Source organism: Mesoplodon densirostris, chromosome 14 (genome assembly GCF_025265405.1).
Source record: "Mesoplodon densirostris isolate mMesDen1 chromosome 14, mMesDen1 primary haplotype, whole genome shotgun sequence".
Lineage (NCBI taxonomy): Eukaryota > Metazoa > Chordata > Mammalia > Artiodactyla > Ziphiidae > Mesoplodon > Mesoplodon densirostris.
Window position 1 is genome coordinate 32237186 of NC_082674.1, and position 21150 is coordinate 32258335.

The 21150-nt window shown below is 35.4% G+C and overlaps 1 protein-coding gene across 4 annotated transcripts in view; it reads right to left on the reverse strand.

The window, feature by feature from the left end:
- THUMPD2 (THUMP domain containing 2) overlaps positions 1-21150 on the reverse strand; it is a 45648-nt gene that overhangs the window by 24066 nt on the left and 432 nt on the right. For 2 of the 4 annotated variants that reach the window (XM_060117062.1, XM_060117065.1), the window contains exons 2-6: positions 16193-16328; positions 14416-14822; positions 13430-13507; positions 10627-10679; positions 3254-3341 (exon numbers count right to left, since the gene is read on the reverse strand). In XM_060117062.1, the coding sequence (XP_059973045.1) occupies positions 3254-3341; positions 10627-10679; positions 13430-13507; positions 14416-14822; positions 16193-16328 (762 nt within the window). Of the gene's footprint in view, positions 1-3253; positions 3342-10626; positions 10680-13429; positions 13541-14415; positions 14823-16192; positions 16329-21150 lie in introns of those variants that run through there. The other 2 variants (XM_060117063.1, XM_060117064.1) reach the window with 2 other exon arrangements.

The following is a 21150-nucleotide window of genomic DNA, read 5'->3' on the forward strand; positions in this document are numbered from 1 at the left end:
TTTTCACCAAGCGCCTCAGCATGCCTGACAGTCTCCTTACACTACCAAAGCCAGGGGTGCCAGAGATCCACTTGCCTTTTTATCACTTACAGGATTCCAGCCATTTAAAATACTTTACTAACCACACTTGAGCCCCAGTGAGCCAACAAAGAAAAATAATGACACGTCTAAGGGGAGGAGGTCCCTCAAAACCTAGAAAGAACAAAGAGCAAACAGAACACACATCTAGTGAAATGAAACTTTTGGAGGGAACAGATAAATATGTGAAAAAAAGTAAGAGCTTCTAGAGATAGCAAATACAGCACACACACACACACAATTTTCCAAAGCTAAAAAAGACCATGATTTTAAGGCTAAACATCTCAATAAATAAAGTAGAGCACATCTTTGTGACTCTCGTTATAGTTTCTAAGATAATATCCAAGAATAACTCAAAATGCAGAGCCAAAATATAAAGAGATGGAGAGCATGTGTGAAAGGAAGCTTAACATGCTTATCACAGGAATTCCAGAAGCAGAAAAAAGGAAGTAGTTTAAGGTTAAAGACACTAAAGCAAAATAATTGAGGAAATAATAATTAAGTAAATAATGCACGAAAGATTAAGTAAATAATGCACGAAAGAGTACCTGAGGTGGAGGAAAAAATGGTTTTTTTATAATTATACATTCCAAATAATAACTATTATAACTATGATTATTATTACTGTTGGGGTCCAGGGCAGGCCACCCCAAAATATGCTTCAATGGCATATTGATTATCTTGAATTAAAGTTACTTGAGGAACAGCCAGTAAAAAGAAATGATATTCACAAAGAAGGAAAGAAAGAAAAAGACACTCTGATCACCTCCTTTCCCCCTGAAACCAGGAACTAAATCTCCCTTGTGAGGTATCCTCCCACTACTGGGAGGAGATAGAAAGCATCCTTATCACCAGAGTTAGGGAACTGAAGGCCAAGAAAGCTGTATAAACAAACTTTGTTAGTTCTTCATTTGTCTGCTACTACAAGCACAGGCCCCTTTGTTTCATTAAATCTTCACAAATAATTGTTTCTTTGTCTAAAAATAATACATAAACAGCCTGCTTTGGTCACTTCGGGGGTCCCATTTCTATTAGACTTCCATGCATACAAATTAAGTTTTTTTCTCCCTCCTATTAATCTGTCTTGTGTCAGTTTAATTATTAGACCAGCCAAAAGAACTCAAGAGGGGTAGGGGGGAAGTCTTCACCTCCCCGACATTACTATAGCAGAATTCAACACTTACATACTTTCTATATGCTAGGCATTGTTCTAATCACTCGATAAATGCTAATTCACTTAGTCCTCACATGACCCTGTGAGATTATTATTTTCATCTTGCAAATGAGAAACTTAGGCACAGAGATGTTAAGTTATCGTACCTAAAGTTTCCCAGCCAGTGTGTGGTAGAGCCAGAATTAGAACTCAGACAGTCAGACTCACCGAGTTCTGGGTTGAATAGAAAAGACTCTTACATAAGTATTTACATCCTGGTGATATTCCTGAACTTTAGAGGATTAAAGAAAAAACTCTCATAAGCTTGCAAGCAGAAAGGACAAGCAAGACAGGCATAATGGAAAAGAAAAATCACACTGGCGTGAACTGCTCACCTAGAACACCAGAAGTGAAAAGACAATGGAATAGCATCTACAGACCTCTGAGAGAAAAGGACTGCAACTCAAGAATCTTATACCTAGCCAGAGTGGCGATACGCAGGTTGACAGGAAGAAGTTTGAGGATATATAGGAATGCAGACAGTATATTCCTCAATACCACATTTGAGGAAAGTAGCTAAGAAAAGACTAACCAAGCAACAAATAAACCTGAGCCGAGGCCTCAAAGTGAAGAACAAAGGCGAGGAGCACTGCACCTCACAATATACCTTTGTGTGTTTACACAGAAACGTGCATGTTACACATATTACATCTTAATGATTCAGGATAGACTGTGTAATATAAGTGCAGAATAAGAACTTTTGAAACAGAGGGTCATGATTTAAGGGAAGGTCTGATACATAATAAATAATTTAGTTCAATCTAGTAGTTGGGAGTTGGGAGTGGAAGGGGGGGAAATGTTTCAAAGGTCTCATTGTAAAGGTCTCATTGTAGGGAGGAGTAATTCTGTGGGGCAGAAGAGAAAGAAGTACCCCGGAGGTCTCATCTTATGATAGGGAAGAGGGGACGGCGGGGGGAAGATGAGAGTGTCTTGGTGATGAAAACAGTGTCTTGGCAAAGACAAGAGTTGATGTCTTGTTGTAAAGTTAGAATCGAGTCCCATGTGTTTAATTACGAGAGCTGGGAGAGGGAGCCACTAATGGAATAGAACATAAAGTAAAATCCAACCTCAGGGAGAACAGTGAAATGATTAAGTTGCTTAAACTAGCAAAAATAAAGAGTAAACTGTAAGAAGTTACAAACAGAATAAAACAGGAGGAGTGCAATCAGGTGTATCTATCATAATACTGAATTCTCTCACTGAAAGACAGAGCCTATCAGAGTGGGATAAAAACAGAGTTCTGTGTTTATAAAAAAAAACACACTGAAAACAAAGTTGAAAATAAAGCAGTGTCAAAGAACTACTATAAAGGAAAATGCAAAGAGAAAGAAAACAGTGAAAATATTAATAAGACATGGTGAAATTTAAATTTCCAAATCAAAATAATGAAAACTTTAATAACAAGAAAGAGGCACACTGCACAATGAAGCAGTAAGATTCATAAAAGAGTATAAACCAAACTACACAGCAGTTGAATGAGGTAACAACTAATAATAATGCAAAATCTTAAAAAAAATGTAATAACCTAATAAATTTCAAAATACCTCTTTCAGAACTGAGCAGATAGTAAAACAGTAAGTAAAGATATAAAGGCCATCTCTTGACTAGAAAATAAAATTATTTTCTTATGTCCATGGAATATTTACAAAAACTGATCAAGATCTTGGTTAAATTTTAAGAAGTAGAGGTTTTACAGGCCATGTGATTGTGACAAAAAATTAGGAATAATAAAATGTAGCTATCTTTTGACTCAGCTTTTTCATAGCCAAAATACTCTCAGAAGTTCAACAGTATATAAAAACACATCACTGCAGTTCGTAAGAGTAATGGCAAGAAAAGAAAAAGAAAAAAAAAGGTTAGAAGAACTAAAGAGAAAAGATGACTATCAATAAGAGACTGTGTAAGTTAATTATGGAAAGGACCTTGCTATTACATTAATAAGAATGAGAACAGTTTCCTTACCTTAATTTCTGCGAGAGAGGCCATTGCCCACGCTATGGTAGATCTCAGTCCTGCTGTCTTGATGTAAGCTCTGCTGGCTAAAGGAACCCTAAAAGAAAAGAACACCCAATATTACTGTATGTTAAAGAATATGATGTAAACAAAAATAATTAACCCATTCATATCTGTACCTCATTTTAACAAGTTCATACAACATGCACTAAAGTATTTCCTGTTAGAGAATACTTAACCTTATTACAAAATTACCTTCTCTAATTCGCATCTTGTCTAACCAGCCAGTGTGGTATTTCAGAAAGGTAAATTTTTTAGATAAGTGAAATTTAAACCCTTATGTGTTTAACTTATAAAGATTTAATCACATGAGAGAAATCTTCCTAAAGTGTTTATATACTTCCCTACTTTCCACACGGACTAGATCTTTCCTTGCTGATCTGGAGTCATCAAGAGGAACAGACTGCATTGTGATATAGATGTAGTATAGGAAGCAGGGCTGAATGGATGCTAACCCTTGAAATATGTTTTCTAAAAGGTCCCTTTTGTAAGTTTGCTTTTTGCTCATTTGCATCTTTCTCAAAAGATGGAATGAAGCATGACATTGCATTGCCTAAGATAATTTATCGAAAGAAGGGCTGAAGCAGACATCTCCTCAATGAGATCACTGGTCTCCATTATGTATCACTTTATACTTTATCCTTTACCTAATCATTGCTACTATCAGTGTTTCCAGATTTGATACAAATTTTCAGAATATTATTTTTATGTTTCTAATGCAATGAACAAGCCTTTCCTTGGAAATATCAATGCACTTTTCTATTTCATGTATACAGTTTGTTGGTAAGACATTACGATGATTTCAAGAATCAGTGCCTGGTTGTTTTGGGGGTAGGCTTGTTCCAAAGCCACTAAGGGGCTCTTCTACTAACATTACACAAAGCCACAGTGTTTTCCAAACCCTATTTCCTTTCATCATTTTATTTCTGCTCTTTCTTTGACTTTAAGTTATCCTGTTTTGTGCATATTTACTGCAAGCCTCTTAAGATCTTAGAATGAAATGAGGTAATTATAAATACCTTATCAAATTAAACAGTATAATTGCATATTTACTATTATAATGAGGAAGCCCTGAATGGTAAACCCATGAGAGCTGTGTCTTTTTTCTCTTAAAAGGTTTATCAGGAAATAAAAATTTACATTGTAAATAGTACTATATCCATAGATTTGGAATCTGGGATATAAACATTGCAGGTAGAAAGACTACAAAATATTTTGATCAATGAATCTTGCTTCTGCAGGCTAAGTGCAGCAATTATCTTGCTACAAAACACATTAGTTAAAACCAAAATGGAGAGATTATTTTCACTCTAGACACAAACACGCACAGAGAGAGAGAGAGAGAATTGGTATGGAAAACTGTCTTTGCCCATATATATTACAAAGTGCTTTTCTAAGCATCAGAGATTTATGTAGAACCTTTAAAATTCTTAGCCATTATGTGCATATTTTTACTAATAGAGGTTTTATTTTATGGAAGCCAATTCTATTAATATGTGAAAAAAGTGAACGCATTCTTATTTTGCTTAAACTTGGGCAAAACTAATCTATTACTTCAACAAAACGGCCTCATTATGTCAGTAAAGATAAAATTATTCAGGGGAAAGAAGTGTTCAGAAATAAACTCCTTGAAAATAAAAATAATTCCCTACTTTCGTAAAATCCACTGATGTGTTTAATCAGAGTTTAGCTGACTTTTACCCTAGTACAAAAATAAAGGTGTTTTCTACCAAACGTAAGGTAGATAGCTAGTGGGAAGCAGCCGCATAGCACAGGGAGATCAGCTCGGTTCTTAGTGACCGCCTGGAGGGGTGGGATAGGGAGGGTGGGAGGGAGACGCAAAAGGGAGGGGATATGGGAACATATGTATATGTATAACTGATTAAATTTGTAAAATAAAAAAAATAAAATAAAAAAATAAAGGTGTTTTTTCCTCCAGAAAGTAGGCATAGAGGGAACTTACCTCAACATAATAAAGGCCATATATGACAAACCCACGGCCAACATTGTTCTCAATGGTGAAAAACAGAAACCATTTCCTCTAAGATCAGGAACAAGACAAGGTTGTCCACTCTCACCACTATTATTCAACATAGTTTTGGAAGTTTTAGCCACAGCAATGAGAGAAGAAAAAGAAATAAAAGGAATCCAAATCGGAAAAGAAGAAGTAAAACTGACACTGTTTGCAGATGACATGAAACTATACATACAGAATCCTAAAGATGCTACCAGAAAACTACTAGAGCCAATCAATGAATTTGGTAAAGTAGCAGGATACAAAATTAATGCACAGAAATCTCTTGCATTCCTATACACTAATGATGAAAAATCTGAAAGAGAAATTAAGGAAATACCCCCATTTACCACTGCAACCAAAAGAATAAAATACCTAGGAATAAACCTATCTAAGGAGACAAAAGACCTGTATGCAGAAAACTATAAGACAATGATGAAAGAAATTAAAGATGATACAAACAGATGGAGAGATATACCATGTCCTTGGACTGGAAGACTCAACACTGTGAAAATGACTATACTACCCAAAGCAATCTACAGATTCAACACAATCCCTATCAAACTACCAATGGCATTTTTCACAGAACTAGAACAAAAAATTTCACAATTTGTATGGTAACACAAAAGACCCTGAATAGCCAAAGCAATCTTGAGAAAGAAAAACGGAGCTGGAGGAATCAGGCTTCCGGACTTCAGACTATACTACAAAGCTACAGTAATCAAGACAGTATGGTACTGGCACAAAAACAGAAAGATAGATCAATGGAACAGGATAGAAAGCCCAGAGATAAACCCACACATGCATGGTTACCTTATCTTTGATAAAGGAGGCAAGAATATACAATGGAGAAGAGACAGCCTCTTCAATAAGTGGTGCTGGAAAAATAGGACAGCTACATGTAAAGAATGAAATTAGAACACTCCCTAACACCATACACAAAAATAAACTCAAAATGAATTAAAGACCTAAATGTAAGGCCAGACACTATCAAACTGTTAGAGGAAACCATAGGCAGAACACTCTATGACATAAATCACAGCAGGATCCTTTCTGACCCACCTCCTAGAGAAATGGAAATAAAAACAAAAATAAACAAATGGGACCTAATGAAACTTAAAAGCTTTTGCACAGCAAAGGAAACCATAAACAAGACGAAAAGACAACCCTCAGAATGGGAGAAAATATTTGCAAACGAAGCAACTGACAAAGGATTAATCTCCAAAATTTACAAGCAGCTCATGCAACTCAATATCAAAAAAACAAACAACCCAATCCAAAAATGGGCAGAAGACCTAAATAGACATTTTTCCAAAGAAGACATACAGATTGCTAACAAACACATGAAAGGGTGCTCAACATCACTAATCATTAGAGAAATGCAAATCAAAACTACAGTGAGGTATCACCTCACACTGGTCAGAATGGCCATCATCAAAAAATCTACAAACAATAAATGCTGGAGAGGGTGTGGAGAAAAGGGAACCCTCTTGCACTGTTGGTGGGAATGTAAATTGATACAGCCACTATGGAGAATAGTGTGGAGGTTCCTTAAAAAACTAAAAATAGAACTACCATACAACCCAGCAATCCCACTACTGGGCATATACCCTGAGAAAACCATAATTCAAAAAGAGTCATGTACCACAATGTTCATTACAGCTCTATTTACAATAGTCAGGACATGGAAGCAACCCAAGTGTCCATTGACAGATGAATGGATAAAGAAGATGTGGCACATATATACAATGGAATATTACTCAGCCATAAAAAGAAATGAAATTGAGTTATTTGTAGTGAGGTGGATGGACTAGAGTCTGTCATACAGAGTGAAGTAAATCAGAAATTCTCACCTACATCTCTCTAGCCTAGATTTGTCCCCTGAATCCCAGATCTTTATCTTCAAAGGTGTGTTTGGACACCTTTTACCTGGAGGTTCTTTAACTACTGCAAAATTTACAGATATAAACTAAGTACACTCTCCTTTCCCTGTATTTACTATCTTGATATACGTCTTCATTTTCTTAGGCCACTTACCATCTATGTACTGGGTAATCTCATCTACACCTCCATTTGAGACTTGTCACCTGAACTCCAGAGCTGCAACTTTAAATATCTACTTGGACATGTTTCACTGAACACACAACTACTTCCTTTTCCCATATTTTATATCTCAGTGACTGACACCAGTGTCTCTTGGTTGCCAAAATCAGATATCTGGAAGTTATTCTAGACTCCCTAACATTTTCTTGAATGCATGGCCTCCTTTTTATCACCCCCAACTTTGCCTTAGTTCATTTCTTCATCATTCATTGCCTGAACCAGTATAAGAGTTTAACTCCCCCCCCCTTTTTTATTTCCCTTCCACTTTAAAATATAATTTCCTTGGTAATTTTTTAAAAATCACAAACCTAATCACAACACTCTTCTGCTTCAAATTCTTACTGCTTTTAGAATAAAATTCAAGTTATTTAACCCAGCTTATAAGACACTTCGTGACTCGTTCCCAATCCTCAGTCTCCTTTTCTACCAGTCTCCCTATGCACTCCCTGTCCCATCTATACCGAAACTACCTGCTGTCCACCATGTACCTCAAGCCTCCTCACACCTCCATGCCTCTGCACATGCAGTTCCTTGCTTGTAAGATCCTTTCCTTCTCTTGTCCACATGAGATATCCTTGCTTATTATTCTCCATTTAAGTGATACACTGAGTGATACTCTTCTGTGTTCTTTTGCTCACCTGTCCTCCATCCATTAGGTCCTCTTTTCTAATTCCAATCAAGCACTGACCACATATCTGTTCTCCCACTAGAGTGAATTCCTTGTGTTTAATAACCATCTTACTCATCTTTGAACACTGGATATGTAGCACAATGCTTAGCACAGAGTAAGTACTCATTAGATAATTTCACTTGAAATTAATTGAATGAATTAAACTTACTCTGGCAAATGCTTCTCCCCTTCCCTCCCTAGTTGCTGATCTGTTTAAAGATAGAATAGTTGAAATTTATTCACCACTTACTGTATCATAAAAGCAGCTATCTCATTTTCATATGTGTTATCTCATTTAATTCCAACTATAAAGCTAGGAAGTAGATACCATCCTTTTCCTGATTTTATAGCAGAGGAATGTGATAATATGCCCCAACTCACAGAGTTATTTTGTGGAGAAGGGGGAACTGAAGTCCATGGTTCTTATCCACTATGTTTACTGTACCAGGTGATGTGCTACTAAGATACACATTTTTGTGTGTCCCTCAAACTCGATGGCTGCTCTGTCCACTGTTGCATCACTTCTGACTTTCTTCTTGTCAGGGTGACCAGGTTACAGTTTCTGACCTCCACCATCACTTCTCTTGTCCACCGCTATCTGCTTTTCAGTTCTTCATATGCCTCCCTTGCCTCACACAATGGCGAACTGTTTTAATCAACACACTTCGTGATTGCTTCCTTCCTTTGCTGAGGTAGTGAAACAGACTAATCACAGAGTGTCTAATGCAATCTTATTTTCGGCCACTGCTCATTCAGGGTCTGAGCCTTAATTTTCAGATACATACCTTTTATTTGTCAACTTTTAGGTTAAATTACCAGTTATTACTTGAGATGCCATAAGCATGACTTCTTGAGGGTGTCTAGCAAGCATTAAATAAAATTGTACACCTTTTAAAAACACATATAAAAACTTATATATGTATATTTGTTAAGTTAATAATAAAAGAGCATGAAAGTTAGCATTTTTATATATGATTACAAATTAAAAATGAGTTCTTTTATTTGGTGCCAAAAATCTAAATACATTCATACTGCATCAGTCAGCCCTGCTGGGGATGAAATGTTCCTTATAAATCAATATTCTAGACACTTAAGCTCACCCTTTTACGGGCCAAAGTGTTAAAGAATATTTAGCTGCTTTATGAATCCTTCTAAAAATATATTTCATATTTTACTGTCTTACTAGTCTTCCTTACCCTTGTCTTGGTGACTATCAATAATTACACTAGGTTGAAATGTGGACATCTTTCAGTTTTTCCCACCTTTCCTGTTGACTATTATAAAATTTAAAAAACCCATGGTAGGCAAAATTGCTAAAAAAAAAAAAAGATTAACAAATATTCTGCAGGGGTTAGGGCCTGGGACTTCAGAAGGCACTGGAGTAGGGCAACCTGGACACCTTGTAGGTGTAGCTATAAAATAGTGGGTTAGGTTTCGTCTGGGAGAGTTGGTAGGCTACTGGGGTAGGTGGGGGCCAAGGGAAAACAACAGAGCATTGAGGCATGTGATGACCTCGTGTGTGTTGAGTTGACAAGAAATATTATTTGGTGCATGATTTTTGTAATCTAGAGGCTAGTGGGGCCTACCCTATAACTAGCACACAGTGGAACTCAATCATTCAACACTTCTTGAACATCTACAGTGTTCTCAGCATTATGCTGATCAACTGCTATGGTGCACCATTTGATAAAAGCTATTACAGTGACCTTCAGCATTCCTTTTTACATCCTGATTCAGGCTTACACATGCACAAATGTGAGCTTAGGGTAAGTGAGGTATTTCCATAGCACTTTTAGGATTTTAAAAACATTCCATGCCTAGAATCACCTAGAGAAAGGGTATCTAAATCACTTTATACTGTGTAAACAGGGCTTTGCATATAAAATGTTTTGAAGATGCCAACAATATTCACATGTTCTCAACAAACTGCAAATCCCTATTTCCATCATCCAACCAGCTCTTTCTTCCCAAAGCATCTAGAAAAAGGACCTGTCGTATGATGAGCGTTCAATAAGTATTTCTGAATAAGAAAAGGAATCAACTGCATTTATTATTACATAGTACCCAACATAACTAGGGAGAAAACCTGAAGAAGATTTTAAAAACTGGAATTACTCTCCCACAAAAAAAGAACTGCAATAAAATTTGAAGAATGTTTAAGGTGACTTTTAAGAACTGTGTTATATTTTCTACTTTAATAAAAAAATCCAAGAAGCCAACAGACTAAAAATTTTAGCTAAAATATGGGCCTGTGAAAATCATTTAATAATAGAAATAATTAGATATAATTTTCAGTATGAATCATGTAATCAGTGGGTTATTGTGATCAAATCTTTCACAGCTCTAGTCTGATCAGATCATATCTACTAAGCTCTGTGAAAACACTTTACTGGCTCAAGCAAAGAACTCAAATGCTTTGCCTTTAGCCCCCTCTGATATATCAATGTTTCTTTCATACTATAAATAAAAGCACAAAGTTCTTAATTTTACAAACTCTACTAAGGAACAAACCTGAAACTTAGAAACAATATCTACCTGAACACAGGAATTCCCACCACAGAGTAAATGTCACTTAGATGTATAAAGATCTGAAAGAACAAATACAGAAGTTAAAATGGAACAGGAAATGCATTACCAAATGATTGACAATTTGAAAACTTCCATTTTGAACCTATACAACCTATATTTTAATAAGAAATTCCAAGGCTTTGTCATATCCAGAAAAATGTTCCATAATATTTTTTACTGAGCAGAGGCAAAGTAAATTTTAAGTACATCTCATAGAAAAATTCTGAGGTCAAATTGTATACAAGTTATATTGAGAATCGTATTACGAAGAACACAAGGTCACCGTTCTTCCCAGCGATTCTTTGAATTACCTTAACTAAATTAGATTTTTCATCATTTTAGGTTAGAGACAACTACCTAAATCTACCCTAATTCTAGCCTCAAATAAGACTTGATGCCATGGTTAACAGAAAACTTTCTTTAAGCCAAATATACTGTAGCAAGGGTGACCTTTCCCCTCCCTACTATTTATAGGGGAGCTTCTTCCTTCTATTACCTTGTTATTTTCCCCCAGTTTTATTGAAACATAATTGGCATATATCACTCTATATGTTTAAGGCATATAGCATGAAGGTTTCATTCACGTATGCTGTGAAATGATTACAACAATAGGTCCAACTAACATCCATCTTCTCATATAGATGAAAGGAAAAGAAGGGGAAAAAGGAAAAACTTCTTCCTTGACATAAGAACTCCTAGGATTTACTCTCTTAACTGCCTTCTTTTAAGTTGTATAGCAGTGTCAGCTGTAGTCGTCATGATAGGCCATGATGACGATTTAAATGTCTCAAGTTATAATTAGTAGCCCACATAGATTTTAAAGAACGCTCCTTCTGTAGCCTGATGAGGCTTATGGAATTCTCTAATTCTGCTGTTTGACCTCAAGAACATTTGATTCCTGATACTTTTACCCCAAAGGTATTTTAATATAGTTTAATCAGAATTATTCCAATATTGATAAACTTTTATTAAGAAAAGAATAATCTGGAGTGAACTCCGTTTAGTCAGTTTAATTCCTTGATTACTGAAGCTAAACTTTCCAATTTTTTATATTTTTCATTTAAGCAAAACTACTAATTGGGATTCTTTTCTATTTAAAAGTTATATTAAAGATAAGATATACTGATATTTTTATATATCAAATGTTATCAGGTATAGCTTTCCCCACTATGAAGGTTTTTCTATCAACTGTACAGAACAAAATTTGTTAAGATTTGATTCTTCTGTCAATTTTGGTCACAGATTTTACTATGTGTGATTCTATTGTTGTCAATTTTGTTTTGTGTTGATTATTTCTACCAATAGATATTATTATTATTATTATTTTTTAAAGGGCTTCAAATGCTTGGCTACCTACCTATCTATCTATTTATTTATTTATTTTTGTTGTGTTGGGCCTTCATTTCTGTGCGAGGGCTTTCTCTAGTTGTGGCAAGCCGGGGCCACTCTTCATCGCGGTGCGCGGGCCTCTCACTATCGCGGCCTCTCTTGTTGCGGAGCACAGGCTCCAGACGCGCAGGCTCAGTAGTTGTGGCTCACAGGCCTAGATGCTCCGCGGCATGTGGGATCTTCCCAGACCAGGGCTCGAACCCGTATCCCCTGCATTAGCAGGCAGATTCTCAACCACTGCGCCACCAGGGAAGCCCCCAATAGCTATTATTAATTGCATTAAATGGATGATAGGAATTAAATTAGATATATTTAGTTATGAGCTAAACTATGAGAAAACTATAATTCTGAGACAGTGAGGTAGAGTCAGGGAGAGATGGAGAGGAGGAAACCAGGAGAGCAGAAGATAAGAAAAATGGAAAGGGGCAGATGAAGGAAGACACCCTTGTGTCAAAACATTCTTGAGGTCAAAATATTTTGCATAACAGCAATAAAGAATATAAAAGAGGCACGACTTTTTAAAAGCAAAAAATATCAAATAACAAAACTGAAAAACAGCACAAAATCTTCTGACAAAATCTTCTGATTTGGCCAGCCATTACTCCATTTAAAGCTATATAACAATAAATTTATGATTAACGAATCATAAAAGTGATTAAACTGGTCAAATTTATGAGATGGTTTTCAAAAAATAGTGAAGAATATTTTTTATAGCTAGAATTTGTTTTCCCATGTAAGTGTTTACTTTGTTCTAATTAAAAATTGTGTAACCTCCTTAAATTGATTTTGAAAATAGAGAAAAAGAAAAACAATCCCCAAACCCTAACAAAGCCACGATTAAGACACTATTTAACTTTGTATTGGCCTTTTTGTTTTCCGATTTTTTTTTTACCATTAGCTAGAATTTCTTATTATACGGACTTGTTATTTATTATAGTGATTATAGAGAGCATCTCTGCAACCTTATATTAAATGTTCAGTTTAACTGTGACTAAACAATTCCATTCCAAAAGTCCTATTTGGATGAGACATTTTCACAGTGAAAACTGCTAGCAAAATTATCTGCAGTATTCTATTGCTAAAGAGGAGAGAGACTGCTGGATCCATGTAGACATGATTTTTAAAACTCTAAAGCAAAATTGGAAAGCACAATAAAAGTTGTTGACATTGCAATAATATTGTAATAACTGCATGGGGACAGATGTCTACTAGACTTATCATGGTGATTATTTTGTAATATATGCAAATGTTGAATCACTGTGTAGTTCACCTGAAACATACTATTTTATGTCAACTATATTTCAATTTAAAAAAAGAATAGTTGGCATCGTCTTTAAAGAATTAGGTTATAAGCATATAAAATAAAATGAACGTTCATTACCTCTAAATTTGGATTCCTCAAATCTGCTTTCCATCCAAACTGTTTCATGAGAGCAATTCCAATTACTCTTCCTACCTCCTGGAAAAGCAGCAGGTTACAGAAAAGAATATACTAAAAATGAAAATTTTAAGTTTAAATGTAAGCAAAAACTAACAGAGTCTGCAGGAAAATCAATCAGACTATCTGATGGTAATTTAAGGTTACAATATTAAAATATCACACAAAAGCATTTTCTACTCAAGGCAAAAAGGGTACATTTTACCTCTTCCATCCCCAACACATCCTATGGCATTAACGTCTACTCGTATGTAATCTTTATTCTTGTAATTTTAGATACATGAAATAACCAGATCATGGCCTGATAAATATGGCCATTCTGGGTTTTAGGAAACAGATGCAAGCTGAAAGATTAACTATTTTAGCTATGGCAATCCTATATGTTTAAAAATTACCAGCAATAGCATTAGGCTCAAACTTAAGGGTCTGATTTTAAGACTGGCCAAAGGACCTAGGCTTATGCCCTTTATATTACTGAACTTTGTAGGGTCTGTTCGTGGTCTTTGCTCTCCTTTTATGTCCATCTGTGTATTTGCATCTGGGTCCTGGGACAATCCCACATGTAGGACCTGGTGCAGAGCAACAATTCAATAAACACAGAACCGAACTACAGAGAAAGCCAAAAAGCTTCAGACCATGATATTAGGATTTCCAAATGTAAAGGATATCTATTCGTTTAACAAAACTTTTAGGGAGAAAGTAAAAGGAGGTCTTTACAAAGAATGGCATACTATTCCTCTTAAGCATCTGAGGTACAGTTAAGAAGGAAAATGCATTTTTAGAAGAGATTTAGTTATATGAGATTAGGCCTAGTTATCTGTCTGGGCCTGGTTTATGTATTCTGAGAAAGGTTTTCACCTCTTTTTAGATCTAAAGAGTAATAAATTCTTTTAGAAAATGGTAACCCACTCTGGAGGGGGAAAGTGTACCTGTGCAGTAAAGGTCTTTGTAATGGCTCCACTACAGCGACAGGAAACTCTGAAAGTTAAGTCGTTCTGGTTATGAGTATCAACTGCTTCTGCTACATCGTTCTGAAGTTCTTCTTGAGATTTGTCTCTTTTAGTGGTAAAATTTCCTTGTTCCAGTGTTGCTTCTTCTATTTGTTTTTCCATTTGGCATTCCTTATTCTCTTGTATCTCTTGCATTTGATCTGTTTTCAATTTTTTAGCAATGATGTCATTTTCTCCCGCTTTTCTTTTTAGTGGGTTAGTGTTTTTTTGAGAAAGTTTTACCTTTTTTGCATCAAGTTCAAGAAGATTTTTCCAAATTGAAATGGCATTCAACCAACTTTCAGGATCATCATTTGTAAGTCTCTGCATTTCATTAAATATTTTTCCTAAATAAATAAAATCTTAGTTTACCCTTTATTGAAGCTATTCATCACCCCCAAATCCCATTACCTTTATTTCTTTAAAATAAGAAATTTTATTAAATTGCTACATGAATAGTGACTTCCCTTTCATCTGGAATTTATATAATTTAACATAAGAATATTGTACAGAATAAAGTTCATTCATATATTCCATACTTAACGTCAAAACTGTTTTAAAATTCCTACAAAGTTATCATTTTCTTTAGCAAGATCATTTGTCCTATGATAACATATGCATCTCTTCAGTATACTTATAGTCCTAGAGCATGTGTTGATCTTTAAAATAATGCTGATCTTGCCTACAAAAATTAAGTTTAAAAAAACAGAATAAATTGCAAAACACAGAGCTCAAAAACAGAGCAACTGAATCTTGGGACTATTTTAGACCATACAATATTAGCACAGATCGTAAAATGATTTTCCACAAAGTAACACTTCAGATATACAACCCATTCATAACTTAGGGACTGCCAGCCATGCTCGATAAAATGTAACCTTTCCTTGATGAACAAGGGACATCAAAATGACCCAAGAATAATTACTGTAGTTCTCTAAAGATGAAAGCGTGTGGAATATTGGGATGAAATTTTATTCACCCCACAATAAAATACCTTAGGATTTGCTTTAAAACAATTTTTCTGCCCTGTCTTGGTTTCTTGCCATTTGTATCTTTCTTGACACATTTTATTATAGACTATATGATGACATGGTCTCTTGTGCACAAGCAGCAATCAAAATGAGGTTTAAGGCAATGTTTTATCCAGATGTATCTGATCCTTTTTTGTTGCTTTTATCAAGATCTTTACATTATTTCAGCAGCATATTTATAAAATTAGGGAGTGGACAAGAAATCTCTTAAGCCCTCTTTAACTCTAATGCTTTATAAATGGGTATAAGTTTTTTCAAAACATTTAAAGTTCCCCAAACAGGAAATTTTACTATGTAGTATTTTTCCAATTATATCACTCATCGGTTAAAATTTAGATGGTGACAGTTTTGACCAATTAATTAAATCAATGCATTTTGGGTTATTACATGCTCCTAAATCTAAATAAATGCACTGACCATACATAGCTCTAGAGAAGGTGTCTGATCATAATTCTTAAGGAAGAAATGTGACTTAGGACACTAAAATCTCAGAAGACAGGCAGCAGATTACAAAGAGAAGAGACATAATTAGGTGATAATGTTCAGGAAATACAGAAAAATAACTAATTAATGATCCCATGGGTCTGAATCTTAAAAATGTGAAATGGCTACATATTAATTACCAAGCAGAAAACTGTGGAGTACAATATATCATGGGGGGTAAAAGCAATAGGTATACACTGTACCTTTACTTACAGAAGAAACCTTAAATGGAAGTTGCTTTTTAATCAGCAAAAATAACCTTTCTGCAGATTTTAATTTTTTCAGCATATTCAGGTCAGAACAGGTGGTGAAAAAAACTTTTCCTGAAATATATTCAACCTAGAGATAGAAAAAATAGATATTAATTAAAACATAGCACCTAGACTAACAATAATAAAAATGACCATTTCTGAAGTATCTACTATTTATCAGACACTGTACTAGGCACTCTGAATACATTTTCCCCCCTCATCCTTATAACAACCCTCTAAGGTAGATTTTATCATCCCCATTTTATAGATTAGGAAACTGAGGCTTAGAGAGGTTAAATAATTTGTATGAAGTCACATAGTCAGTGACCAAGATCATAATCTTTCTATGTTACCTTTTGGAAAGTGTGTGTGCACACACTACTAAAAAAATAGAACACAAAATACTCATTAATTATCAAATCTCACACAACTGTTAAGAGTGGGCAAAGGAAAGGTATAATGGAGAGGACAAATGAGGTGTCTAGCCCAAGGTTAAAATAATCAGTAGGTATTTCTTAAACATCTACCTCGTGGTCTACAAGGAAGCATACAGTATAAATCTTAAAGATGAATAATAATGTAATAGGCATACACTGACATACAAATTAAAATGTAAAATTTATAAGACAACAACCTGCATTAAACCCAGAAGAAAACTAACAACTTAACATAATAAACGCACTGATAAGTTGTAGGTACAATAAGTAGCACCGACGATGGAAGCCATCGTTAGTAAAAGTCTCAGGGAAGAATCCTATAAGACTTAGGAAGAGGGATTCTAACAAAAGAAAAAAGGGCACGAACACACAGATGGGAGTGACAACCTGGCTGAAGTAAACTGTAAGTCAGCATGGCAACATTTGCTGTGTGATGCTGACTGATGGTGTCAGGTGGATGGATGGTGTAGCTCAGGCCGCCTTGATAACGGTCACGAAATTTCGAGAACTACAGATGCTAACGGTCAAGCATTATAAGCTTCTGATGAACACTATGACACTAAATTAGCTGGCAGAAAAAATTACTGTGGAAGAGGCATAAAGGACTGAGTGCTGACTGTGATGCTGGAGGGAGAAGTAGATTACTGAGGAAGAAATAATGAACCATTTGGCTGTGGGAACTGGAAAATGGACAGAAGCAAGAAGTATGCATCAAACAGAAAGAGGTTTTGGAGACAGGATGGCTATGTGGTCAAAGTCAGGGAAGAAAGGAGAATGAAGAGAGCACTGACTCACAGAGAGTGGAACGAGGTACAGAAAATGGTGCTTAATGCCAATGGAACCCTAAACCTTGTGGGTCATTCCAATGCCCTCAGGTTCAGGATGGATGTGGATAGTCCTAGCATTCTCCCTTTAGCAGTGGCCATGGGCTGACGGACACGGTTTTATGTCATTTCCTAGGACTGAGGCAACCATGGCATTTGGGGGATCCCATGTGTGTAGGTAGCTCCCATTCAATGGGAATTTGAGCTCCAAATGTTGTATGTTTGATCTGACCTGGTCTAATTAAGCTTTGGGGATGGTAATTTCTGAGGTTACCACTCTAGCTTGATGAAGAAGAATCTCCACTGGGGAAGTCCTAGGTTGATAACAATTAAAACCCCAATACTTCCAGTTACAAGAGTAACAAGTTCTGGGGCTCTGACATATAGCATGGTGATTACAGCTAGTAATACTGTATTATATAGCTGAAAGTTGCTAAGAGAGTCGATCTTAAATGTTTTCACCACAAAAAAGTAATGGTGCTTATATGACGGGATGGAGGTGTTAGCTAACGGTCAAGCATTATAAGCTTGTGGTGGTGGTCATCATTTTGCAATATATAAATGTATCAAATCACCTTAAACTTACATAATGTTGTTATGTCAATTATACCTCAATAGAGCTGGAAAAACAAATAAATTAAAAAAAAAACCCAAATAGCTTAGGTACCAGCAATGTAGCTAACTAAGAGAGATGGAGGAAGGAGGGAATGAGAAGAATGTTTAGGAATCAGTATTTAAGGGGATAATGAAGTAACTAAAACAAGAACTTCTGGTTTCTACAATTTACTTCTTTCTCATTACAAAGGTGACATTTTCCCTCTAAAGTCAAAACTAAATATATGCCTCAAAAGTGCTTAGAATTTGGAGACACAGTTTTAAAAAGTAAATTTTTAGAAGTTTAGATTTTATGTTACTTGACCGAAAAATATAGCTGATGTTAAGCCATCACAAAACAGGTTAACAGACATGAAATACCTTGTCAAGATTCTGGGGGAGCTGAAATACATATTTTACTGAAAATGTATGGTTTTAAGATCCAAGTCTTATAAACAAACTGATGCAAACATCTAGACCAGTGATTTTAACCTAAGTAGTCCAGACATTAAATTTGTTATTTAATTGTACAAAGATCTTATCTTTTCTCATTCACTTGAGTATCAAGAGAAACAGTTTATATAATGAACTTCCTCCAAAAAAATATTTTTTTGAGGAGGGTGTGGAGAACAAAAAAATGTTGACTGAAAATAAAGTTAATTAAGAGGACCTAAAAGGTCATTTAATTTATTTGGGGTATCCAATCATAAGAATAATATGTGTTGAGGCACTAAATACATTCTCAAAACCAAAAGCAACATTATTCTCTTTATTTAAAAAATTAACATTAGGCCTACATTCCTTTTACAAGAAATGAACATGTAATCAGAAGTAGTTTACGAAGTTGTAAAACAGCCACTGTGAGAATCAGTCATATATATGAAAGCACTTTAACTGTTCACCCTTTGTAAAGACATTGTATCTCAAAGTAGTAGAGAAATGAATTTTGCTGTTTATGATTTCAAACACTGAAGCTACCGTTACTCGTTTTTTTTTTAGTTTGTAACTGATCATATTCAATTACAATAATTAGGGAGAACTGTGGCATTTTAGAATATTTTATCCCAGTATTTGTTACTTGAAAATTTATTTATATATCCAATCTGTTCTTTCCATTTGGAATTAAATCATTAAAAACTGCCTAAAACCAGCTGGTTTTATGTCTAACACTTCAGAAGATGAAATAACAGCCTTTATTAAAGAAAAAAATAGCTCTGTTATCGGCTAGCATTATCTAAGCAGTTAGCAGTTTTACCTTTCTTTTAAAATTCAGGGATTCAAGTCTGACACAAAGATGAAAAGCTTAAGCCTATGCAAAAAAGTCAGGTACAGTAATACAGGGAGATACCAAAGTTTTCCTAATTCTATAGATGCCATTTCATTTCAGAATTAATTTTTAAGTGCTAAGTGAAGGACTGAGGTGGGGTGTGAGCTTTTTTTGGATCATTTTAGAAGAGAGAATTTAAAATATATACTTTACTACATTAAATGAAAAACTATGAAACAACTCAACTATCTCCTTAGCTGTACCCCACTACCCTCTATCATCATGACCCCACTAAAAAAGTAAAAACAAAAAGACCTGGGTTAATTGTCTTTGCTATGTGGATTTATAAAGGCTGATTAATCAACTGACAGGGCCTCCTGGCCAGCTGGCATTGGAGACACCTCTACTACCTTCAAAATTACTGTTCCTGCTTTTATTGTTATAATAAATAACAGTATTTAACACATTAAACATTATTACAAAGTAAAGCTTAATTTTACCCAACACATTTCTTTAAAGTACTCTACACACTACATACTATAGTATATATTTATATGCTATAAACTAAATATTTAAAAATACACAGGAACCTATAGAGAGGCTTGCCCCACCACCAGGAGAAAAAAAAAAATCAAACCTGAATATGACCAAGTGCTAGCTATAACTTACAGGACTCCGATTTACATAGAGGAAACATAGAGGATAGAACATAGAGGATAGAAGAACATATGAAACCACACCATGGAGAAGCAAATGGCAAAGACTGAGAACAAGCAGAGACCATCTTTTTTCTAATAACGCAGCATATGCAGTCTGGGTCAAGCCATCTGTTTTTCATACCAAGAACTCTACGTTAACATTTTAAAAAATCAGTGCAGCAAGACGTCATGGCCACACAGTGTTTAAGGAACTGGACCCAGGTCCCAGCCTGCCTAGGTTGAACATGATAACATGCTCATGCTTGATTTCACAGACAGCTTGGGTGTGAATCCCAGCTCTGCTATTTTCTGGTTCCACGACTTGAATATTTTATTGGACTTTACCTGTGCTTCATTTTCCGTTTCTGTTAAATGTGGAGCCTACCTCATAACACAGGGCAGTTGTGAAAACTGTCTGACACATATTAAATGCTTAATCCATGTCAGCAGTTGCTATTGTTGCTTTTTTAGATTAGCTACATTCAATACTCTATGACATTCTGTGACCAAAACCACAAATGGCAGGTAGTCTGATAAAGATTGATGCCATTCTTCATGACCCCTCTATACTCCTCCCCCCAACCCCTCATCACTGAAAACTCCTTTTGTAGACCTTCAACACTGCATGAGTCCTGGGAGTGGAGTGGTCAATTTCTTTCAATAAGCTTTCATTTTCCAAAAACACATCATTCACGCTGTCATATATATCCCATCAAGATACTGGAGCACTTTTCTATTACATCCTTTTCCTGTTTTCAAGAACCAGGCTCAGCTTGTCCTAGAACCTAAACTGATGTTTAAAACCTTCTTCGTTTCATTGAAATTAACAGCGTATAAATGCCAGCAACTGTTAACTTCCTCCTCTGAGGCTTCCAAGAGAATTTTTCTAGCTACTATTTACTGCGTGTTTAAGGTGTACTTTACACACCCTTTATCATTTAATCCTCCCAAAAGTCCTATGAGATAAACATAATCATTGTCGGGAAACTGACAAAAACAGCTGAACCTGAAGATTGTATTTGCATTTAAAGGATGGAGAAAGGATTCTGACAGGTCTAATTCTAATTATAGGCACTATCAAACACTTTTC